This window comes from Ovis canadensis, chromosome 3 (assembly GCF_042477335.2).
Source record: "Ovis canadensis isolate MfBH-ARS-UI-01 breed Bighorn chromosome 3, ARS-UI_OviCan_v2, whole genome shotgun sequence".
Lineage (NCBI taxonomy): Eukaryota > Metazoa > Chordata > Mammalia > Artiodactyla > Bovidae > Ovis > Ovis canadensis.
In genome coordinates, this window is record NC_091247.1 from 33490949 (window position 1) to 33516361 (window position 25413).

Here is a 25413-nt window from a genome sequence, read left to right on the forward strand (position 1 = left end):
GTCAAGAAATCTATGACAAAGAAGGCAAATCTACAATGGAGGAAAGAGAAAGAGAGCCTGTCCAATAAGTGGTGCTGGAAAAACTGGAGAATTACATGTAAAAGTATGAAATTAGAATATTTTCTAATACCATACACAAAAATAAACTCAAAATGGATAAAAGACCTAAATGGAAAGCCAGGAACTATAAAACTCTTAGAGAAAAACAGAACTCTCTGACATAAATTGCAGGAAGATCCTCTTTGACTCACCTCCTCGAGTAATGGAAATAAAAAACAAAAGCAAATTAATGGGATCTAATAAAACTTAAAAGCTTTTGCACAGTGAAGGAAATGATTAATATAAACAAGACGAAATGACAACCTTCAGAATGGGAGAAAATAACTGAATACAAAGCAACTGACAAGGAATTAATCTCTAAAATGTACAAGCAACAGATGTAGGGGCTTCCCTGATAGCTCAGTGAAGAATCTGCCTGCAAAAAAGGAGACCCTGGTTTGATTCCTAGGTCAGGAAGATCCACTGGAGAAGGGATAGGCTACCCACTCCAGTATTCCTGGGCTTCCCTGGTGGCTCAACTGGTAAAGAATCCACCTGCAATGTGGGAGATCTGGGTTCAATCCCTGGGTTGGGAGGATCCTCTGGAGAAAGGAACAGCTACCCACTCCAGTATTCTGGCCTGGAGAATTCCATGAGGTTGTAAAGAGTCGGACATGACTGAGCGGCTTTCACTTTCACCTTCGTGCAACTCAATATCAGAAAAGTAAACAACCCAGTCAAAAAGTGGGTGGATGATCTAAATAAGCATTTCCCCAAAGAAGACATACAGCAGATGGCCAATACACACAGGAAAACATGCTCAATATTGTTCATCAGTAGAGAAATACAATGACTCATTTCTTAAGTATATGAATTTCACTTTAACCAATATTCAAGATATTAACACTTTTAAGAAAATACATAACTTCATAAGGCTCAATTCTGAGTCATGTTAACACTTACCCAGTGGTTCCACCAGTTGGTCAACCAGTCCCATTTTCTTTGCTCTGTCTGCACGAATGCTTCTACCAGTCAGCATCATGTCAAAAGCAGCAGGTATACCCACCTAATAGGCAAGCAAGGATTCGAGTAGAAGGGGAAAAATATCAGAGTGACAATTACAATTTACAAATCATACAACTGAGCAAAATAATTATTAAAATAAGAAAAGTCAAACCAGATTTTCATACTATATATATCAAATAATGAAATTTTATACACTGATACACATTCAGGTGACTTTTAGTTTTAGAAACCTCCACTTGAAAGTGAAAATGTACCACTTGTAAAAGAATGAAACTAGATCACTTTCTAACACCGCACACAAAAATAAACTCAAAATGGATTAAAGATCTAAATGTAAGATCAGAAACTATAAAACTCCTAGAGGAGAACATAGGCAAAACACTCTCAGATATAAATCACAGCAGGATCCTCTATGATCCACCTCCCAGAATTCTGGAAATAAAAGCAAAAATAAACAAATGGGATCTAATTAAAATTAAAAGCTTCTGCACAACAAAGGAAAATATAAGCAAGGTGAAAAGACAGCCATCTGAATGGGAGAAAATAATAGCAAATGAAGCAACTGACAAACAACTAATCTCAAAAATATACAAGCAACTTCTGCAGCTCAACTCCAGAAAAATAAACGACCCAATCAAAAAATGGGCCAAAGAACTAAATAGACATTTCTCCAAAGAAGACATACGGATGGCTAACAAACACATGAAAAGATGCTCATCATCACTCATTATTAGAGAAATGCAAATCAAAACCACAATGAGGTACCACTTCACACCAGTCAGAATGGCTGCGATCCAAAAATCTGCAAGCAATAAATGCTGGAGAGGGTGTGGAGAAAAGGGAACCCTCCTACACTGTTGGTGGGAATGCAAACTAGTACAGCCACTATGGAGAACAGTGTGGAGATTCCTTAAAAAATTGCAAATAGAACTACCTTATGACCCCGCAATCCCACTTCTGGGCATACACACCGAGGAAACCAGAATTGAAAGAGACACATGTACCCCAATGTTCATCGCAGCACTGTTTATAATAGCCAGGACATGGAAACAACCTAGATGTCCATCAGCAGATGAATGGATAAGAAAGCTGTGGTACATATACACAATGGAGTATTACTCAGCAGTTAAAAAGAATTCATTTGAATCAGTTCTGATGAGATGGATGAAACTGGAGCCGATTATACAGAGTGAAGTAAGCCAGAAAGAAAAACACCAATACAGTATACTAACACATATATATGGAATTTAGGAAGATGGCAATGACGACCCTGTATGCAAGACAGGGAAAGAGACACAGATGTGTATAACGGACTTTTGGACTCAGAGGGAGAGGGAGAGGGTGGGATGATTTGGGAGAATGACATTCTAACATGTATACTATCATGTGAATTGAATCGCCAGTCTATGTCTGACGCAGGATGCAGCATGCTTGGGGCTGGTGCATGGGGATGACCCAGAAAGATGTTCTGGGGAGGCAGGTGGGAGGGGGGTCCATGTTTGGGAATGCATGTAAGAATTAAAGATTTTAAAATTTAAAAAATAAAAAACTAAAAAAAAAAAAAAAAAAAATTTGCAAACCAGTGTAACATAATAAACCTTTTCTTCATCAAAAAAAAAAAAAAAAAAAAGAAAGTGAAAATGTCTATATATCTTGTTTTAATTCAGTATGTAGGATCTGTGTCTTATGGATTGATAAACTGGAGAAAAAAATTCATGTTTTCTAAAATTGTACAATTATGTCATTTTGAGTTTCTTCTCTAGCATTTGCATAATATTTAAAATTCCTACACTGGAATTAGTAGAGACTTTGAGAAACTTCATCGTTTTCAAAATGTCTTTAGAAAGGATCTCAGACTTGGGATTCCCCTGGTGGTCCAGTGGTTAAGACTCTGTACTCTCAACCTATGCAGGGGGCCCAGGTTCGATCCCTGGTAGGGGATGGAAATGACCCCTTCTTCCAACAATAACAAAAGAAACTCAGCTATATTTTTTACACATATATAGGCATATTCATTCTTTCAGTAAATCCTCTTGACAATTTCTATGAAGAAATACACACTATTTAATATCAGAATGAATACCATAAGCTTTCTCATTTTTCTGTGTCCAACTCATATCAACTTCTCTCCAAAGAGCATTTCTGTGGAGTGAGTGCTGTTTTCCTGAAGAATCTATAGTGCCAGAGGCTATGAGGTTCAGGCGGTCCTCATGTTTGATGTTAAGATTGCTCTGCAGCCTCCAGGTCTCACTGTCCTTCCCCTTCTTAATAATTCAAAAGCCAGATGGGCCCTTTTTGGTTTTACAGAATACAATGAGATCGTCCAGGGACTTCCCTGGTGGTCCAGTGTTAAGACTCTGCACTTCCACTGTCGAGGGTTTGATCCTTGGTCAGGGAACTAAGATTCCACATGCTGAGCAGCCAAAAAAAAAAAAAAAAAGGTCTCTTACAGTTATCATGAGATAAGATCCAAGGATCTGAAAAGCTGATAAGATCTTACTGTGCAGAGAAGGAACAAATTAAACTGTAAGTTTCAGAAAGCAAGACATGTATGTTATTTATCCCTTCCCTTCTTTAAAGACTAACAAAGGCCCATGATCAATCATCTTGATTAAGGAATTAAAAAAATTAAGACATTAATCTCATATATTCATATTTTATTTGGTTTCTAAATTTTACCATGAATACACATATAATACCTTCTGTACAAGAGGAAATAGATCAAATGGATATACAGGACTGAGGATCTCAAGTTCACACTGAGATCTTAAACTCACCATCTTGGGCAGCCTTTGTGTGGCTCCTGCTCCTGGTAAGATTCCCAGTAAGACCTCAGGGGAACCCAATACTGTTTTCTTATCTTTTGTTGCTATTCTGTATTGGCATGAAATGGCAAGCTTCAAACAAATGAAGGAAAATTAGAATGTTAAAAAATGTAGTTTTATAGCATCTTAGGATATGTGAGGGTCTAAAAATTACTTATTAAGCAGGAATGTGCCCACAGAATAAACTGAAATTTGTTAGGCTGGCATTTGATGCTTTCTAGAATTTACCTTTCTGGCTTTCCTTCATTTCTCTTTCCTAAGTTATTAAACTCTTTAGGGCTGCAGATCCCCTTGAAAATCTGCTGAAAAGTATGGAAATTTTCAATAGAAAAATGCACATACAATTATATAGGTATTTCAGGTTTAGAAGCCCTATACCCTATAAAGACTCTTCAGTCAAGCAGGCCTACTTATGGTATCCTAATTAGGCTTTGTTATCCTTGTCTTTGCTCACATCATGCCACATGTGGAATGTTTTGCCACTGTTTTCTGGTTAATCAAATTCTGCTTATCTTTTAGAACCATATACAGCTTTCCTTGGGAGAAGGCAATGGCAACCCACTCCAGTACTCTTGCCTGGAAAATCCCATGGATGGAGGAGCCTGGCGGGCTGCAATCCATGGGGTCGCGAAGAGTCGGACATGACTGAGCAGCTTCACTTTCACTTTTCCCTTTCATGCACTGGAGAAGGAAATGGCAACCCACTCCAGTGTTCCTGCCTGGAGACTCTCAGGGACAGAGGAGCCTGGTGGGCTACCATCTCTGCGGTCGCACAGAGTTGGACACAACTGATGTGACTTAGCAGCAGCAGCAGCACAGCTTTCCTTAATTAATGTGTGAAAGTGGCTAGTATAGAACCCAGCACGTGATAAATGTCCAAAAAATGTTCTTATTTTCCTCCCTCCTTCTTTTCTATGTGTTCCAGTCTGGTAAGTATCTCTCCTCTCAGACCTTGTGTTATTTATCATCTTTACTACACGCAGAACACATGACATACACTATATGCTAACTGTCTCAACTAAAGTAGCTCAAGAGCATGAACTGCACTTCTGAATTTTTGCCTTGCAAACTTGAACAAGGTTTTTTAGAACTGAAAGGGAACGTAGGGATCTAGTTCAACTCTTCTCAATTTATAAATGAAAACGTGCCACTCTGATTTGCTTGCTCAATGCCATGAGACTAAGACTAAAAACCTATCCAGAAGTTTAATGACTCAGAAAAAGCTGACTCGCCCTCAAGAGCTTTTCTTGAGGCAAAACAGTGGCCTAAAGGTTTGCAGCTGGTGGATCCCAACAATGAGCTGGCCCGCGGTTCAATGACTCTGGAAGAAATCTGTACCTCAAGTCCTCCTCCTAAGCAGGATCCATTGATGGCAGCCACAACAGGCTTTGTGGACTTCTCAAGTTTCTCAAACATTTTCTGTGCTTCTTGTGATATTTGGGTTACTTCTTGAGAGGTTGTACAAGCATTTAACATGCTACAGTAAACATGAAAACAGAGAACAGAAAAAAAACTCACTGTTCAGTACTTCATCCACCATAACCTTATTATACCATATATCAATATTTGGTAGTGAGTCTTCAAATACTCAGAAGTTTAAGAAGAATGATTTTGTCTCAGCACTAATATCAGTGACATCACCTCTCTATAAAATTCAGGGAACATGAACAAAACATGGTGAATAATTTATATCTGCTTTGATAGCAAATCATTAGATTACAAATCATCTTCTGATAAATATTTTCATGATCAGATTTAACATTTTAATTGTCAGTAGTTTTTAGACTGAACATCAGTGGAAATGATAGAGAAAAAAGCTTCTCTTACAACAATGTTTCCTCAACATCCTTTAATTTCAGTTTCCTTCATTTGCTACTTAACTGTTTCTGAACACATTTAAGCTGTGGGTTTTTCATTTTTGATCAAAGATAACTGATTTCCTGTCATTCTGTGTGCTGGGAGTGGCTCAGCTAGCCTCACAGAAGCTGAAAGTATTTTCCTAAGGATTTAGGTGGCTACTATTAGGTACATCAATGTCTTGCTTGGCTGGAATAACCAAGCCAAAAGAAAAAGTCCTTGATGTAGATAACTCTGCTTTTTTCAAAAAATAAACAGAATATCTATTAATTTCTAATTACTGTACATAAACAAAGAAGAGAACACAATATTCAGTGCAGTTGTGTCCGACTCTTTGCAACCCCATGCACACCAGGCCTCCCTGTCGATCACCAACTCCTAGAGTCTACCCAAACCCATGTCCATTGAGTCGGTGGTGCCATCCAACCATCTTATCCTCTGTCGTCGCCTCCTCCTCCTGCCCTCAATCTTTCCCAGCATCAGGGTCTTTTCAAATGAGTCGGCTCTTCACATCAGATGGCCAAAGTATGGAAGTTTAAGCTTCAGCATCAGTCCCTCCAATGAACACCCAGGACCAATCTCCTTTAGGATGGACTCTCAGGAGTTCTCCAACACCACAGTTCAAAAGCATCAATTCTTCAGTGCTCGGCTTTCTTTATAGTCCAACTCTCACATCCATACATGACTACTGGAAAAACCATACCCTTGACTAGACGGACCTTTGCTGACAAAGGAATGTCTCTGCTTTTTAATATGCTCTCTAGGTTGGGCATAACTTTCCTTCCAAGGAGTAAGCGTCTCAATTTCATGGATGCAATCACCCTCTGCAATGATTTTGGAGCCCAAAAAAGTAAAGTCAGCCACTGTTTCCCCATCTATTTGCCATGAAGTGATGGGACCGGATGCCATGATCTTCGTTTTCTGAATGTTGAGCTTTAAGCCAACTTTTTCACTCTCCTCTTTCACTTTCATCAAGAGGCTCTTTAGATCTCTTCACTTTCTGCCATAAGGATGGTGTCATCTGCATATCTGAGGTTATTGATCTTTCTTCCGGCAATCTTGATTCCAGCTTGTGCTTCCTCCAGCCCAGCGTTTCTCATGATGTATTCAGCATATAAGTTAAATAAGCAGGGTGACAATATACAGCCTTGACGTACTCCTTTTCCTATTTAGAACCAGTCTGTTGTCCCATGTCCAGTTCTAATTGTTGCTTCCTGATCTGCATACAGGTTTCTCAAGAGGCAGGTCAGGTGCTCTGGTATTCCCATCTCTTTCAGAATTTTCCACAGATTATTGTGATCCACACAGTCTCCATCCACAGATGCCAAAAAGGACATCTTTTTTGGCATAGTCAATAAAGCAGAAATAGATGTTTTTCTGGAACCCTCTTGCTTTTTTGATGATCTAGCAGATGTTGGCAATTTGATCTCTGGTTCCTCTGCCTTTTCTAAAACCAGCTTGAACATCTGGAAGTTCATGGTTCATGTATTGCTGAAGCCTGGTTTGGAGAATTTTGAACCTTACTTTACTAGTGTGTGAGATGCGTGCAACTGTGTGGTAGTTTGAGCATTCTTTGGCATTGCTTTTCTTTGGGATTGAAATGAAAACTGACCTTTTCCAGTCCTGTGGCCACTGCTGAGTCTTCCAAATTTGCTGACATATTGAGTGCAGCACTTTCACAGCATCATCTTTTAGGATTTGAAATAGCTCAACTTTGGAATTCCATTACCTCCACTAGCTTTGTTTGTAGTGATGCTTCCTAAGGCCCACTTGACTTCACATTCCAGGATGTCTGGCTCTAGGTGAGTGATCACACTATTGTGATTATCTGGGTCATGAAGATCTTTTTTGCACAGTTCTGTGTATTCTTGCCGCCTCTTCTTAATATCTTCTGCTTCTGTTAGGTCCACACCATTTCTGTCCTTTCTTGAGCCCATCTTTGCATGAAATGTTCCCTTGGTATCTCTAATTTTCTTGAAGAGATCTCTAGTCTTTCCCATTCTGTTGTTTTCCTCTATTTCTTTGCATTGATCGCTGAGTAGGGCTTTCTTATCTCTCCTTGCTATTCTTTGGAACTCTGCATTCAAATGAGTATATCTTTCCTTTTTTCATTTGCGCTTGCTTCTCTTGTTTTCACAGCTATTTGTACGGCCTTCTCAGACAGCCATTTTGCTTTTTTGCATTTCTTTTCCATGGGGATGGTCTTGATCCCTGTCTCCTGTACAATGTCACGAACCTCTGTCCATAGTTCACCAGGCACTCTGTCTATCAGATCTAGTCCCTTAAATCTATTTCTCACTTCCACTATATAATCATAAGGGATTTGATTTAGGTCATACCTGAATGGTCTAGTGGTTTTCCCTACTTTCTTCAATTTAAGTCTGAATTTGGCAATAAGGAGTTCATGATCTGAGCCACAGTCAGCTCCCGGTCTTGTTTTTGCTGACTGTATAGAGCTTCTCCATCTTTGGCCACAAATATAGTCAATCTGATTTTAGTGTTGGCCATCCGGTGATGTCCATGTGTAGAGTCTTCTCTTGTGTTGTTGAAAGAGGGTGTTTGCTATGACCAGTGTGTTCTCTTGGCAAAACTTTATTAGCCTTTGCCCTGCTTCATTCTGTACTCCAAGGCCAAATTTGCGTTACTCCAGGTGTTTCTTGACTTCCTACTTTTGCATTCCAGTCCCCTATAATGAAAAGGACATCTTTTTTGGGTGTTAGTTCTAAAAGGTCTTGTAGGTCTTCATAGAACCATTCAACTTCAGCTTCTTCGGCGTTATTGGTTGGGGCACAGACTTGGATTTCCGTGATACTGAACGGTTTGTGTTGGAAACGAACAGAGATCATTTGTTGTTTTTGAGATTGCATCCAAGTACTGCATTTCAGATTTTTTGGTTGACTATAATGGCTACTCCATTTCTTCTAAGGGATTCCTGCCCACAATAGTAGATATAATTGTACCAAGTCATTCAAGGCCCTCAGGAAAATTCATGGAGTACAGAATGAAGCAAGGCAAAGGCTAATGAAGTGGTTTGCCATTCCTTTCTCCAGCAGACCACATTCTGTCAGACCTCTGCACCATGACCCGTCCATCTTAGGTGGCCCCACACAGCATGGCTTAGTTTCATTGAGTTAAGACAAGGCTGTGGTCCATGTGATCAGATTGGCTTGTTTTCTGTGATTGTGGTTTCAGTCTGTCTGCTCTCTGATGCCCTCTCTTAGCGCCTACTGTCTTACTTGGGTTTCTCTTACCTTGGAGGTGGGGTATCTTCACAGCTGTTCTAGCAAAGCACAGCTGCTGCTCCTTACCTTGGATGTGGGGTATCTCCTCACAGCCATATTGAACAAAGTTTAAAAATATACAAGTACCTTAAACACAAATTGCTAAGCCAATAATGCTGGCTATCATTGCCTAAACTGCAAAGAATCATAAAACAAATACCTATTTTTTATAGAATTAACAACTGTCAACATTTTAACACATTAAACAAACACTAAGACATCATCTCTCCTTATTTTTGCTTTAAAGTGCAAAAAAGTTATTATACATATATCATGAAGAAAAAGAAAGAAAATATTAGCTGTATTGGTAAAGTACTCTCTGACCTCCTCAAGTTCCATCAGCTACTTCATTTACCCTGAAACATCCATTATCATATACTTGCGGTACAATCTTCAGACCAGCTATGTATTTGTATCCATGAATAATACAGAGAAGTATTTTATGTGTTGTTTTAAAATGTTTATATATAAACTATATACTGTACCAAATATTCTGCAAGTTGCTTTGTTTCTTTAACATATTTTTAAGTTCTAACATTATGCTGTAGATCTAGTTAGATCCTTTGAATTGTTTTTGTAGCATTTTATCTTAAGAATATTCCACATTTACATATCTATTTCCCTTATGACTAAGATTTAGTTTGTTTCAAATTCTTCACTATTGTAAATTACACAGGACTGAACATCCTTATGCATGTATGGGTCCTTAAAAACAAAGGATGGGATTTCTCCAGCATACATACCTAGAAGAGGTATCTCTCAATTATATGACACGTGTATTTTCAGTTTTACTAAATTTTATCAAATTGCTCTCCAAGGTGGCGATACCAATTTTCAGTCCTACTAGTAACATTCAACTTTCTCATTTTCCCAAGTCTTTGCTAACATAATATTTTCAAACTTTTAAATGTTTGCTGGTCAGACAGACAGAAAAAAGAGGCATCTCATTGTTAGTTTGGTTTTATAGTAATTTTTTTATTCTGCTCAAATACTGCTTCTTGAACTACTTTCAATTTCTTTAAAGAAAGGCTGAATTCAGTCTTATAAGGTTTAAGCAACAAGCCTCTCTTTCTTTATCAACTTTATTTATATTCATGAAAATAACACAAAAAGTAACTTTCAGAGAAAATTTACTTCTACTTTATTTTCAAATGAGAAACAATAAGGCCTAAAAAACATACCATTAGCCAAGATAAAAGGTGATTTCAAATTTTCTGAAACTTACTTCAGATCAGCACCTGCAATGAAGCAGCCTGGCTTTGTTGAGATAAGGACGGCACTTCTGATCTGACTGCTAGACCAGACTTCATTCATTACTTCCATGAACTCTGAATGCAGTTCCTGACTTAGAGTATTCACCTGCCGAAGGGAAATACACATAAATCTAATGGTTTAAATTTGAAGTAGTAGACATACAAATCACCACCCAAGGCTATTTTGATTACAGGAAATATATTTACCCAGGAAAAATACACTGTTAAAAGAAACAGGGAAATAAACAAACTAACAAGCCAGCAGCTGTTTATTCAGGTGCTTTGGCCAATGCCTCCCTCTAAAAATAGTTCTCCTTAAAGGAGGAACTCATATTCCTAAGAGTTTGAATCATATGCAGGCTATAAAGTAAGTCTACATTTATCAGCATGGAAAAAAATTTGTATAATGTTAAGGGAAAAAAAGAATCAAAATTAGACAAATAGTATGATCTTAATTTTTAGAATACTGTTTGTTGAAACTAGACTAAATGTTAAAAGTGGTTATTTTGGGGTTTGGAGTATGAATGATTGTTATTTTCCTCTTAATTGCTTTCAAATGTCCGACCATAGGCATTTGTTATTTTTGTGTTCAGGAAAAATGCTTAACTTAGAAAATACTGAAAAAATACCGTAAGTCTGAATCACTGCTCAGTAAGTGCCAACTTCACTCTAGGGAGGGGGACTGGCTCTTTCCTTAATTTGTGTTAGTTGTTAATTGCTTACATCTAGGTCCTCCTACTTCATTTAGGTCTCTGATAATAAGATTTCTGAAACAGGAAATCTTTACAGCAACTTTAGGTGGGGGGAAAGCATGAGCTCCTCAAACATAGCTTTTCTTGGCAAAAGACTGGATTAATGCTGCATATTTTGTTGAAGTTGCCAAAAACAAATGAAGCCCCACTTTGAGTTGAATTTGATTTCTGATAACATGAACTGCACCAAGTCACTCAAGGCCCTCAGGAACCTTAATTTAACTCAGTCAACTTACTATACTCATGTCAGGCAGGTTAAGAAAGTTGACATAAGAACCTCACAGTTAAGAAGGTCAATTTTAATTCTTATAAACAAAGCTTGCACTTGGCTTCCTATCTAATAAACCATCTTATAATTCTACAGTCTAACAGAAGGCATGTATTAATCCTTGATGTTAATCTGACACCTCCACAGTGAACTAGAAAGACTTCTTAAACAAGGATGTCTGCTGCAGAAAACTGCATCCTGTGGGCAAGTTCTCAAACTCTATCAAAACTGTAAACTCATGAGATTTATTTCTCTGCCATTCAGGAATGCATTAATGAATGCAGTGAGTAGAAATAAACTGCAGTAAATTAAATTAGGTACCTTTGAATTGGGTGAGTTAATTCGAATAACTGCCACATCCCCTTTGACTCCATAGTTAATATGGGTTCTGGCTAAAAAGAGAAGGAAAACTTATTTGTAAACATATTTATGGCTAAATAAGTATAAAAAGCAATGAAAGCACATTAGTGAGAAATCAAACTTACTCAGCAGAGCAGAGGCCCTTGTAAAACTGCGGCAAATATAACCTGTAAGAAAAATGTATTTCACAATTAGTTATTTTCAAAACAGAATTTCTATTTGTTGTTTGTTGTTCAGGTGCTAAGTCGTGTCCAACTCTGTGACCCCCATGGACTGTAGCATGCCAGGCTCCTCTGTCCTCCACTATCCCCTGGAGTTTGTTCAAATTCATGAAATTCATGAATCTCTGTAATACCTGCTACATATAACAAAGCTGGAGTTTACAACAACAAGAAAACCAAACTTAGAACAAAGTGTTCCAGATCATTATTGTGACTATTACTGTATCTTTTTTGTTTCAATTATCAGGTCATATGATTATCTGGATACTAAATGTGGTAGTTGGAAGAATGGCCTCTCAAGGATGTCCATGTGCCCAGAAATTGAGTATGTTAGGTTATATGGCAAATGGAGATAAAGGATGCAAATGGAATGAAGGTGGCTAATTAGCTGACCTTAATACAGGGAGATTAGCCTGGATTATTCAGCTATACAGTGTAATTATAGAGGAGCAGAAAAGGGCAAAAGAACCAGAAGATGGCAGCATGAGAACGCACTCTGCTGGGTATGAAGAAGTCAAAAAATGCAGGCAGCCTCTGGAAGCTAGAAAAAGCAAGGAAACGGATTCTCCCTTAGAGTGTCCAGAATGAACTCAGCCCTGCCAATACCTCTGATTTCAGCCCAGTAAGACTCATTCCTGACGTCTGTAACTGTAAGATCATAAATTTGCATTAAGGCAATAAGTAATCTATTGATACAAAGCAATCTGTAATGTCAGTTCCAAATGTATCTCAAGCACATTCTCCAGCCAGGTCCTCTTGCATTTTTATGGAGAGATGGACTTTCCAGTGTCATGAAAAGTAAAATCAAGGCGCATCAGAGACTCTGTGTGTCTCTCCATCCTGTAGTTCTTTAAAGGAGGGGACACGAAGACAGAAAGAAGTAGCTTTGTACTGCCTTAAAGGCCAAATGACATGCTATTAAAGAAAGAAAATTGTAGATGGCGCCAGAACCACAGTGGGGTGATCACCGGTCCTGTCTGCATTTTTTTCTTTAATCAACCCAAACGAGTACTCACAGGGCAAAGACAAAGGACCTGAGAGTCCCAAGCCTTGGGTTCAACCATCAAGTTTACCATTCACTAGCTGTATGGCCATGTATAAGTCTCTTAGAGCATTTCAGTGTTCTTACAAAGATAGAAGTGATGTAATGATTCTAACAGTACCTGTAAATCAAAGTGCTACACTAAAGTAAGTTAAGATAGGAGAAGCCAGCCATCTCCTCAATCTCCAGTGCCTCTATTTCACTAAGGATAAACTTCCTTTTGTTTTTCCATTATTTGCGATCTGTATCATCTGTATTTATCACTCTTCCTCCTTTATATCAGTTCAGTTCAGTTCAGTTGCTCAGTTGTGTCCAACTCTTTGCGACCTCATGAACTGCAGCATGCCAGGCCTCCCTGTCCATCACCAACTCCTGGAGTTCACCCAAACCCGTGTCCATTAAGTTGGTGATACCAACCAACCATCTCATCCTCTGTCGTCCTCTTCTCCTCCTGCCTTCAATCTTTCCCAGCGTCAGGGTCTTTTCAAATGAGTCAGCTCTTCTCATCAGGTGGCCAAAGTATTGGAGTTTCAGCTTCAACATCAGTCCCTCCAATGAACACCCAAGACTGTTCTCCTTTAGGATGGACTGGTTGGATCTCCTTGCAGTCCAAGGGACTCTGAAGAGTCTTCTCCAACATCACAGTATCACAGTTTCACAAAGCCTTATTTTGAGATTCTGTCTACGACAATCTCTCCCTTCCCTGCCCCAATTTTTATCTTTATTACTCACTGTTTGGTTAGCTAATCACTGAATCTGTAGCAGCTGTTTCCCCCAAGTAAACTGCAGTCTCCTCCAACATCATCTCGGAGTCATTCATTGCACAACTACAGTCTAGTGCAGTCTATCAGAACTGCTTTAGGCACCCAGAGTGAGCAGCAAGATAAAAATCCCTGTCTCTGTGGAGGAGGTGAAAATAGGTTTGGCATGAAAAGAGAGTTTGCCAATAAAGTAAACACTCTGTGGGAGGGGAGCCAGGTAATAAGCAATTACAACTAGAACAGGGTAAACTGAATTAGTGAGTGTGAACTGATTAGGAATGCAGGGTGAGAGAGATGAGGTGGAAAGACAGATAAAAAACAAGAAACATAAATATGTTAGAAGATACGCACCTAAGAAAAAAAAGAAAATAGAGCAGGTGGAAGGACACGGGTTGTAATTCTGAAGACTAAATATTGGAGACAGCAGGTTTGTGCTCACTAACTTATAAATCATAAACTCTCACCCACCAACCTGCCTTTGTGCCATCCCCTCCAAACCCATAGAGACATACACAAAACCTCCTCTAAATCAAGAGACAAAAAAAGAGAAAAATCAGCAAATATACAACCATATCTGAATTGAAAAACAATTCCAAATCACAATAAACTAAATCAAGTTGAAATACAGGGTAGCTTTGCTTTTAGAATACAGCCTTACTCACTAACCTACCTAGGAGAGCTTACTTCAGAGCAGCTGGGTGAACTTTCACCCATATTTCCCACGCCAGCAAAAGAGAGAGAACCCTTTACTCTACTTTTTAATCATTTTAACTCAAGAAGATATCTACAAGACCTAAGACTATAGCAGTGGAGACAGCTGGATTATGCTGATACATATTTCAAATATGAACATGTTATTATGGTTTTAACAATCAACAGTTTTTCTCAATATCTGGTCCTGGTGAAGGGACAGGATTATGTAAGTAAGAGTCAAATTTAAATATACACCATCTGCTAAGATATCTGCCTTCAATTCATTACCTGAGAAATTATTCTACTACTTATGTAATTAGGAATTCAGATTTAGAATAGAGTGGGGGGCAGAGAATAAAAGTGGGAATTAAGATATCTTGATCAAGATGTGATCTTCATTTGATAGTCATACTCAGAATTATAGCACTCATGCAGGAATGGGTTAAAACTTCAAGAAGTACAAATCACTGTGAAGAATTTTAATCATCCACCATTAAATATCATAGTCTCATTAAAAGTCTGGCACTACCTAGGCACAGACTTTTAATTAGTGTTAGTCTTTTCAGTCTAAATGGCAATCCAGGGGTGCAGGTAATTTTAAATTCACTTTCTAGGCCTTTTTTTTTTTTTTCAAAATTTATACATTGTTACTAAAAGGGGCTGCTGCTGCTGCTAAGTTGCTTCAGTCATGTCAGACTGTGTGACCCCATGGACTGCAGCCTACCAGGCTCCTCTGTCCATGGGATTTTCCAGGCAAGAGTACTGGAGTGGCAATAACTAATAAGTCATATTTTCTTTAAGAAAATTTAAATTAATTTTTATTAGAGTATAGTTGATTTATCAACACAATATTATCTTAGTTTTTGCTGTACAACAAAGTAAATCAGTTATACACATACATGTATCCACTCTGTTTTAGATTCTATTTCCATATAGGTCACTACAGAGTACTGAGTTCCCTGAGCTTTATATCAGGTTCTTATTAGTTATCTGTTTTACATATAGTAGCATGTGTATGTCAGTACCAATCCCCCAATTTATCTCTCCCCTCAGCCATATTTTCTTATAGGTTAAAACAGAATGCAAAATATAGATACACATGTGTATCTATATTTCTATACAAAAAATATGGAAAAACTAAGCTTGTAACTATCACACATGTAAAATGTAAAAATTACTTAAAAAATCTCAGATATATAAAATCATAGTTCTTCAGGGCAGGGAAGAGTTAATAGCTAATATTTATTAATAATAATAGCACTTACTCCATGAAAAACTGCTTTACACCTAAAATACGCCCTTTAAAGCTCACAAGGTGGTATTATTCCCCATTTCACAAATGAGAAAACAGACATAGAAATGACTTGCCCAAGGTCACCAAAGGGTAAGGTCACCAGTGGGTAAAAGGCAGAGCCAGATTGAAACTGAGAAGTCACATTCCAAAACTAATGTTTTTAATTGCATTACCTTAAAATCAATGAAAGAGAAGTTCAAAAATATACATCTGATAATTTTAAAGTGTTAAACCAAAAATGTGGAAAACAATCAAACAATCAAACTCCATGACCAAATACTAACAGTAGGTATGTGAGCAGTAAGAGAAAGGGTGATTATTTTTTGCTTAATCCTTTCCCCCAGTCTTTGCAACATTTCAATTTTCTGTAGTGTTATGACAGGTATGCACACACATACAGAGCAGTCCCGTGGAGACTAAAAACACTGGTCGAAATAACAAAGCAGAAAAGGTTCAAACATTCAAAATTAGTTCCTTACAGTAAAGGCATGCCTCTAAAAACAACATACAGTGATTCAGAAGGAGGAAGGCATTTTATAAATTATATTTCTAGTTAACCGATATTAAGTACAACATGCGATAAAAAGTCACATTTCACCTTACAGATTTGAGAGAGAAGGAAAATGCTTAATTTTTCACAAGCACCCACTTTAACTGTTTCACTGCCAGTTTGAAGAGAAAAAGACAATACAGCTAATGCAAGCTAACTGGGTATAGTCAGAAACAAGGGTAGAAATAGTTGGTAAAATTATCTAACATCTTGTTCCTTAAGATACAAGGTATCTGCATTTTTTTTAAGTCCTTCTTCTGGAAAGTTGCAGAATCTGCCTCTTGAAATTCTACATATTATACATTCACACTGGAATTACTGGAGCTGCAAGAGTTGAGCTTCCTGTTGAAGTGTGCTACTGCTAAGTCACTTCAGTCGTGTCCGACTCTGTGCGACCTCATAGATGGCAGTCCACCAGGCTCCCCTATCCCCGGGATTCTCCAGGCAAGAATACTGGAGTGGGTTGCCATTTCCTTCTCCAATGCAGGAAAGTGAAAAGTGAAAGTGAAGTCGCTCAGTCGTGTCCGACTCCTAGTGACCCCATGGACTGCAGCCTACCAGGTTCCTCCATCTAGTGTGGTAATAGGTAAAAAGGTTGTGAGGGAAAGGCGTAGGGAATGGCAGCCATCCGCAAGGCTGGTTAATTTCATACAAGAAGTAAATAAGATGCTCCCCGTTACAGTCAAGGTGCAGTGAAGCACAAAGATGTGACAGATTGGACTGTCCTTGTCCTCTTAGTCCTCCAGTAGGGACAGGTTCAAGGCCATCATTAAAGAAAGTAAGAGGAGACCTACGGAAAATGCCAGACCGGGTGGACAAGACTCACAGACGTTAGGGGTTACGAAGCCTGAAATCGCTGCAGGACTCAAAACGAGAGAGAAAATGTCAGTCGCTGCGCCAGGGAATGAGACCGGGTCTCATAGCAGCATCACTCCCCCTCATCCAGGGCCGCGGCAAGGAGGCGGCAGCCACGGGGAGACGCGGCTCCCGGGTCTCCGCAGGAGCTCTGGCCCAGGGCGGTGGGGTGCCTTCAACCAGGCCTCACCTGAGCAGCGGAGCGTCCTGGAGGCAGTAAAGCGGCTGAGGCTGCCAATTGCTCGAGAGGCCACCATCTTGAGTGGGAGCGGACGAAAGTGGAAAGCCCTTCAAATGCGGGCAGCCGAGTAGAGGACTTTTCTTCTCGCAGCCTAGCACTGGCCAGGCGGCCGACGTACTGCCTGACTGAAAACCCGCGACTGAAACCCCGATGACGAGTGCCGCCGGCTCCTTAACCTTGCCCTTCGCCTCCGGCTAACGCCCCGTTAGCCGAAAAAAAAGGACACTTCCTCCGCAGGGAAGGAAGAAAGCGCAGAGAGGACAGCCTTCCGTATTTTCCAGTCAGGCAGCCGGCGGGCAGGCAGGGAGGCCTGTGAGGCCCGCGAGGGGTCTTTTCCAGGGAGGCCCCGCCTCTTGGTACCCGTCGGGTCCTGTCATTCGGGCCGGAGCCTTGCCTGCAGCTGGAGACTCAGCCGACGAGACCTAAGGTGAGAAGGGGCGTGCGCTCGGCTACCGCCTGCCCTTTCTCCGGCGGGGTCCGCAGTTTCCCGCCTGCTACGCCTGTGCCCGCGGCCGCCTGGTCTCCACTCCCTGGAGTTCTAGGGAGCGGAAGGAAGTTTCTCAATCCGGGTCTCCGGTACCAGTGCAGTTTGGGCAGTAATTTGGCCTAGCGTTCTGACTATAGCTCCGAGCAACGATGTCGCCTATGCCTTTTAATTTATCACCGCAAGTTAACGAACTTGTGTGTGTCGGTTTACAGCGCTGTCTTGTGTTCCAGTGGTGTTGTATCCCCTATTTTGCCTGTAGGCAGGTCGGCGGCTATTGAGAATCGGAACAGGGCCAGGAGTTTACCCCTTTTATTCTTCCGAGGGTGGATCACGGTTGTGTGACTTTTTTTCCTGTGTCCGGCTCCGACAGCCAAGGCTCAAGATCATTTTCTAATCCAGAAGGGAACCGAAGATCATCTGGTCTTTCATCTCCTTCACTGCATCGGTGAAGCCCAAGAATCAGAGTCAGTTTACCCATGGCCACAGGTGGTAGCCTGTGTCTACTAACTTCTAGTCAAGAGCTCTGCACTGCATAATAGCAGTTTTTGTGCTGGAGAGAGACGCTTGAGCCCTGGAATAAATTAATTGATTCCAAAAACTGATGTTGAGGACCCTCTAGGTCGTTTCACCGCCATCTCATTTAATCCTCACGATTCCCAAATTGTTACTTACGTTTTATAGGTAAAATTTGGGGGGCATGGAGATTTATATAAATTATTTGCTAGGTGGCAGAGCCAGATTCGGGCATAAATTTGTGCCACTTTTCACCAGATTGTCTGTTCCTTAGGAGAGAGAGAAGGAAGAGGCAGGGGAAATGGCAGGGAAGCCGAGACTGAATTGAGGAGTATGGGAAGAAGAGAGGTTTCTGTTTAAAGCTCAAGTCAAATAGTGAGTCTTCCATCCCCGTGAGCACGTTAAGCAGAATCTGGATGAGCAGTGACCTCTTAATTTGCAAGAAAGGATTCTTGATGATCACCAAAGGCCCTCCAACTTATAAGGTTTTTACAGTTCAAAGCTTGTCCTGCCTATGCAATGCTTTTTCTTCATTTAATTCAGTGTAGTACTTATTGTTTAGATCAGGAATGGCAAACTTTTTCTGTAAAGGGCCAGATAGTAAATAGTTTAGGCTTTATAACCCACATTGATCTCTGCCATATATTCCTTGTTTTATTTTGCTCTACAACTCTTTAAAAATGTGCACTCTATTATTAGCTAGAGGCCCATGGGTTGTAGTTTAACAGCCCCTGATTTAGGTCACTGTTTGACTCTTTGACTTTTTTGTTTCTTGTACTCTGAGCAAAATTGTAAGCTCCATCAAGGACAGAAATGTTATTTTTCTCACTGTGGCTTTCATAAAGGGGAACTAAAAACCTTTATACCATCACCTACTGATACTAATAGCAAGCACAAGTATAACTCTTTATGGAGTATGGGTTTTAACCCTTTGTTTTCTATGTTACAAATGTTTTCTCTGAATCTATTGTTAGCCTTTTAACTTTATTTTAGTATCTTTTATTGTGTAGATATTTTAAATGCTTATTTAATCAGATTTTTTAGTTACTTTCCATTATGGCCTCTGGGTTTTATCCCATATTTTGGAAACCTTTCCCCATCTAAGATTATAAAAATATTCTCTGATATTTTCTTTTAGCAGGTTAAGAAGTGTATATTTAGATTAATACATCTGTAATTTGTACTTACAGTGTGAGCTATGGATCTAATTTTTTTCCAAGTGGTTAGACATTTCACCAGCAAATCTATTGAGTAAGTCATCTTTCTCCCACTTATTTGAAATGTTTTCTTTATTATATAATAAGTTCTCATACACAGGAGTATGCTTCTGAACTTACTACATCCTATTCTGTTGATTCAGTTCAGTTCAGTCACTCAGTCGTGTCTGACTCTTTGCAACCTCATGGACTGTAGCACGCTTCCCTGTCCATCACCAATTCCTGGAGCTTACTCAAACTCATGTCCATCGAATTGGTGATGCCATCCAACAATCTCATCCTCTGTCGTCCCCTTCTCCTTCTGCCTTTAATCTTTCCCAGCATCAGGGTCTTTTCCAATGAGTCAGTTCTTTGCATCGGGTGGCCAAAGTATTGGAGTTTCAGCTTCAGGATCAGTCCTTCCAATGATTATTCAGGACTGATTTCCTTGAGGATCAGCACTGTTTAATTCCTGGTGCTTTGTAGAAAGTTTTGATATCCATTTGAGCAAGGCCTCTCTTTTTTTTCAGTCAGCATTTTCTTGACTGTTTTCATGAATTTTATTTCGAAATAAGCTTTGCTTATGAAGACTTGAATTCCAGACTCAGGTGGCATCAAATGTTGCTTCTGGATAAAGTGGTCCTCATCTCATGGGCCAGTTTGTGTCTTCCTGGCCAGAGTCGTTGAATATATATAAGCTGGTGAGCCTAGAGGTTGGACTCCTCTTTTCAATCCATATATTTGGTAAATGTGATTTTTTTTTTCTTTTTGGAAGCCACAGGACATCTCTTTTTAGTCTATGAAGACCTAAGAGAAATTAAACAAGGCTTTTATATTAGCTATTGCTGTATAGAGTTGGACCACAAAGAAGGCTGAGTGCCAAAAAGTAATGCTTTCAAATTGCGGTGCTAAAGAAGACTCCTGAGAGTTCCTTGGACTGCGGGGAGATCAAACCAGTCAATCCTAAAGGAAATCAACCCTGAATATTCATTGGAAGGAATTTTCATTGGATGCTGAAGCTCTAATACTCTGGCCATCTATTGGGAAGAGCTCATTCATTGAAAAAGAGCCTGATGCTGGGAAAGATTGACGGCAAAAGAAGAAGGAGGTAGCAGAGGATGAGATGAGATTAGATAACATCAACTCAACAGACATGAATTTGAGCAAACTCTTGAGACGTAGTGAAGGATGGGGCACGCTGCAGTCCATGGGATTTCAAAGAGTCGGACATGACTTAGTGACTGAACAACAAACAACAATTGTTGTGTAACAAATTACTCCAAAATTTAGTAGCTTAAAACAATAAAAATTTGTTATCTCATACAGTTTCTGAGTGTCAGGAATCTGGAGTGACTTGGCTGGGTTGTTCTGGCTTAGAGTTTCTCATGAGGTTGCAGTCAGAATGTTGTCCAGGCCTGTAGTCATCTGAAAACTTGTCTGTGCTAGAGGATCCACTTCCAAGCTCGCTCACATGACTGTTGACAGGAGGCGTCATCCTCCTACCTCATCATGAGAGCCTCTTCGTGGGGCTGTTCCTGATGTGCCAGCTGCCTTCTCCTGGAGCGAGTGATCTGAGAGACAGACCAAAATGAGAACTGCAGGATCTCTTACAGCTGAATCTAAAAAGTGACATCTCATTACTTCTGATGTATTCTTTGTTTACACAGACCAACCATGTAAATAAAAATTCAGAGAAGTGGAATTACTGGTCAGAAGTTAGGTGTAGCTGTAATTTTTTGAAAGTTAATTGCCAAATTGCCCTCCATAGGAATGTACCTGTGGAGGTGCAGCAGTTTATACTCAGCAGCAGTATATGAGAGAGCCTGTTTGTGCAGCCTCTACCACACAGTGACTGTCAGACCTCTAAGTCAAATAGTATACCTCTGTGCGGCTGTAATTTGTATTTCTTTTATGAGTTGGATTGAACATGTATCTAAGAGCCATTTGTGTTTCCATTTCCATGAACACTTTTTTCATATCCTTTGCCCATTTTTTCTTACTGTTTCATAGGAACTCATTATGGGGAATTTAGGAAAATGTTTTAGTATATTTTAAATACGTTTTAATATGTAGGAGTTTTGTATTCTTATTATTTTTAAATAATATCAAGCTTATAAAAAAGTAGCAAGTGTAGTGTATGAACTTTTTTTCTTATATCAGGTAAGAAGTGATACTGTACTATCTTTGAATACTTTAGTGTGTATCCCCTTCAAATACAAATATTCCACAAGGCATTCTACATCATCACAATACAACCATCAAAATCAGGAAAGTCACATTGGTGGCTTCCTGATCCTGTCCAACAGTCTCTACCCCTTTGACCCTAGAGAAAAACATAAACTCTGGAGCTAGCATGCGTGCGTGCTCAGTTGCTTCAGTCATGTCCAACTCTTTGTGATCCTATGGACTGTAGCCGCCAGGCTCCTCTGTCATGGGATTCTCTAGGTGAGAATACTGCTGGAGCTAGACTGTCTGGCTTCAAATCATAGCTCTGCCTCTTACTAGTTACTCAATTCCTGTATGCTTCAGTTTCTCATCTCTTAAAAAAGTACAATAATCATGCTTACTTCACAGGTCCTTGTGAGAATTAGATTAATGATTAGATTAGTGGTTTGCATACTGTGAAAGCTATGTCAACATAGCTATAATATTAGGGGAAAGGTAGTTGGTAATAGAGTAAATTTTTAAGTATTTTATAATAACCATGGGTGAGATATCAGAGATCATAGCCTACAGTATAAAGTACAGGTTGTTCAAATAAGTCAGAAAGTCTTTTTGTTTTCTTTTTCAGATTTCAGAATGACTTCCCTCTTGACTTACACTTTTAAAAATCTTCCCAATACATCAAAATGGGCCCTCAGATTTTGTAAGTTTCATTTGTTCTTTCTTTTTAAGATTAGATTTGAATGTGTAAGCATCTTGTGCAAACATGGAATTATATTGCTTTTTGTAAACACTTGATTTTGTCTTCCAGGTATGAGACCTCTGAGCAGTTCCTCCCAGGTACAAGCTGCCGCAGGTACAGTAATTTGTAAAAAATAAAAATATTTCTGATTTAAAAGTTAGATTATAGGATCTAGATTTGTGAATTTTGAATAAAAACCAAAACTAATTTGCTAACTCTCCCCTTTTCATGGTCAATAAGAACATCACTGTTGCCTTCAAATTAAAATAACACAGGACCAATCATTAATGATAGTACATGGTGTAAGGTGGGCTTGAGGATGTTGGCTGGAGGCTTCTTTCTGGGATCTGGAGCCTATGGAGTCACTGAGGTTCTGAGTTTGCTCAGCTACTGCCTGTCAGTCCTAAAGATGCATGTGTGCTGAGTCACTCACGTCCAACTCTTTGTGACCTCACAGGTTGTAGCTCACCAGGCTCCTCTGTTCATGGGATTGTCCCAGGCAAGAATACTGAAGTGGGTTGCCATTTCCTCCTCCAGGGGCTCTTCCTGACCCAGGGATCTAACCCGTGTCTCCTGCATTTGCAGGTGGATTCTTTCCCACTAAGCCACCAGGGAAGCCCCAGTCCTAAAGATGATTAGTCTCCAGATAGTCTGGAGACTGTTGTGGAGCCAAAAGTTAACTTTTTACACTTTCAGTGACAGGCTTCTGTTACTGAGTATCTTCTTAGTCCATGTGCAAGAGGATGCATACCTGAAATAGGTGTGACTGTGGGACTAGTTAATAAAAGAAGGTTGTTTAGTCAATATGAAATGAAAAAAGAAGGAAATTTGTTGATACTATGTGGTCTTTTAGACCCTTGGTAAACCCAACAGATTAGACTTCTTCACTGTTGAATACATACTTTTGCAGAACCTGCTGTAGTTTTTTATATTCACTTGCCTGGGTCCTATATTGATCTATGACTTCTGATTTTGGTCTTATTATGGTATTTCTACTTGGATAATAACTTAATAGAAAAAATACCAAGATTCAGAAGAACTCTGCTTTGATTCAGTTCTACTTCTTTCTGGGCAGTTTGACCTTGAACTGATCATGTCGTTTCCCTGCTTTATAGTTTTTTTATTTAACAAATAATAATTTTAGCCATGTTAACCTCAAGTAGTTTTTAAGATATCTCAAACACTTTGAAATCTGTAAATTCAGTGGAAGTACAAGATGATATTTTTATATTGCTTTACATATAGTATATTCCCAGGGGTCTGTTACTTAATCTCACCTAGAAAAATTTCATGTTGTCATATAAAAAATATGTTTTCTTTGGCTTTTAAACTCTAACTAGAATATAGGTATGTATTAACCTCACAAAGGATAATAATAATTCCTTTCCATCTCATTTCACCTTTCACCTAATTCTAATGTTCACTCAGAAATTCCTATTGCAGTCACACAGATCTGTTTCTTGCCAGCTGGGAGAAAGTCACGTTGAATACCACGTTAAATACCATTTTTCTGGCATTTAGAATGTTCTTCTTTATATTGCTCTTAAACAGTTTTTGTATTTCTCTCTCCCCAACTGTACTGTAAACCTTTGTGAGACTTAAGTCTTGTCATGTTATTGGTGTTTAACACTGTCCTACAAGTGGTTTGTTTTAACATTGATGTTGATAGTGGTGCAAGAGGGCACATGGTAAGACAAAGGAATGTGATCAGCTGATTTGATGGGAGGAAAAGGGAATGTACTCGTGCTGAACAGGCTTTAGTTTGCAGTAGGGCAGCAGAGGGCTTAAAGAGGGAACTTGGGTTTTACTTTCCATATTTTAGTATTATTTATTTATTTCTTTTTTAACCACCACTCATGTTTTATTTTTTTAATTAAAACATTAGAGAAAGGTTGCTCTTTAGATGTTGCAAAACAGCTGCACAAATTAAGTCAGACAGAATCAGGAAGCATGCTAGGTTTTTGTCAAATTGCAGTAGTCACCAACCAGATGCCTTTATTTCTACATAGAAAAGCAAGAGTATTAAGCTATGTGAAGAATAAAACACTACCAGTTATTCTAACTTCTAGTATTAAGGGCAGACTTAATTGGTTGCTTTCAGTGAAATGGATTGTCAAGCACTTGATAAAAACAATTTATTAATGGCATAAGCGATATTATCATTAGGTATAATCTCTGTATTTGCCTTAAATTTTATTTGGAAACTTGTAAATGCTCACTAATTTCTTAATCCCTTTTTTTTTTTAGTTGTAGTGGTTTGGTAAATGACTAATGCAATTTGGCATGGAGTGATAAAATTCCTCTTAGAATGTCTATCTTTTAAAATATAAAAACTTACCTGACTTCTTGTATTTTAATTAATTTTTCTCTGAACTTTATCTTAAAGCTTCTCAGACTAAATCGAAAAAAACCCTAGCCAAACCCAACATAAGGAATATTGTGGTAGTGGATGGTGTTCGCACGCCATTTTTGCTATCAGGCACTTCGTGAGTATGAAATGATTCTGTTACTTGTTATTACTTTTCTTCTTTTTTTTCTCCAGCTGTATTGAAGTATGATAAACAAATAAAAACTGCATATATTTAGGTTATACAATGTGATTTTTTTTTAAGGTATACAATGTGATGATTCAATGTATATTGTTGTTCAGTTACTAAGCTGTGTCCGACTCTTTGCAGTACCATGGACTGCAACACGCTGGGCTTCCCTGTCCTTTACTATCTCCTGGAGTTTGCTCATGCTCACGTCCTTTGAGTCAGTGATACCATCCAACCATCTTATTCTCTGTTGCCCCCTTCTCCTGCCCTGAGTCTTTCTCAGCATCAGGATCTTTTCCAGTGAGTTGGCTCTTCGCATCAGGTGGCCAAAGTTTTGGAGCTTCAGCTTCAACTCAGTTATTCCAATGAATCATCAAGGTTGATTTCATTTAGGATTGACTGGTTTGATCTCCTTGCTGTCCAAGGAACTGTCAAGAGTCTTCTCCAGCACCACAGT

At 39.2% G+C, this 25413-nt stretch overlaps 2 protein-coding genes and 1 non-coding gene across 4 annotated transcripts in view; 2 read left to right on the forward strand and 1 right to left on the reverse strand.

Annotated features, from left to right (window-relative positions):
* Positions 1 to 18281, reverse strand: part of HADHA (hydroxyacyl-CoA dehydrogenase trifunctional multienzyme complex subunit alpha) — a 44653-nt gene extending 26372 nt beyond the window's left edge. Inside the window, exons 1-7 of the mRNA XM_069582822.1 lie at positions 17268 to 18281; positions 11787 to 11828; positions 11623 to 11693; positions 10254 to 10387; positions 5229 to 5367; positions 3843 to 3962; positions 1003 to 1105 (exon numbers count right to left, since the gene is read on the reverse strand). Coding sequence (XP_069438923.1) covers positions 1003 to 1105; positions 3843 to 3962; positions 5229 to 5367; positions 10254 to 10387; positions 11623 to 11693; positions 11787 to 11828; positions 17268 to 17334 — 676 coding nt within the window. The 5' untranslated portion in view covers positions 17335 to 18281. The remainder of the gene's footprint in view (positions 1 to 1002; positions 1106 to 3842; positions 3963 to 5228; positions 5368 to 10253; positions 10388 to 11622; positions 11694 to 11786; positions 11829 to 17267) is intronic.
* TRNAE-CUC (transfer RNA glutamic acid (anticodon CUC)) lies at positions 2930 to 3007 on the forward strand. The gene is given in 2 exon segments: positions 2930 to 2967; positions 2972 to 3007. It is a non-coding gene; the product is annotated as a tRNA-Glu (tRNA).
* Positions 16815 to 25413, forward strand: part of HADHB (hydroxyacyl-CoA dehydrogenase trifunctional multienzyme complex subunit beta) — a 29730-nt gene continuing 21131 nt past the window's right edge. The window contains exons 1-5 of one of the 2 annotated variants that reach the window (XM_069582830.2): positions 17446 to 17745; positions 19509 to 19569; positions 22306 to 22380; positions 22489 to 22533; positions 24806 to 24905. In XM_069582830.2, the coding sequence (XP_069438931.1) occupies positions 22314 to 22380; positions 22489 to 22533; positions 24806 to 24905 (212 nt within the window). In that variant the 5' untranslated portion in view covers positions 17446 to 17745; positions 19509 to 19569; positions 22306 to 22313. Of the gene's footprint in view, positions 17746 to 19508; positions 19570 to 22305; positions 22381 to 22488; positions 22534 to 24805; positions 24906 to 25413 lie in introns of both variants that reach the window. The other variant, XM_069582829.2, reaches the window with a different exon arrangement.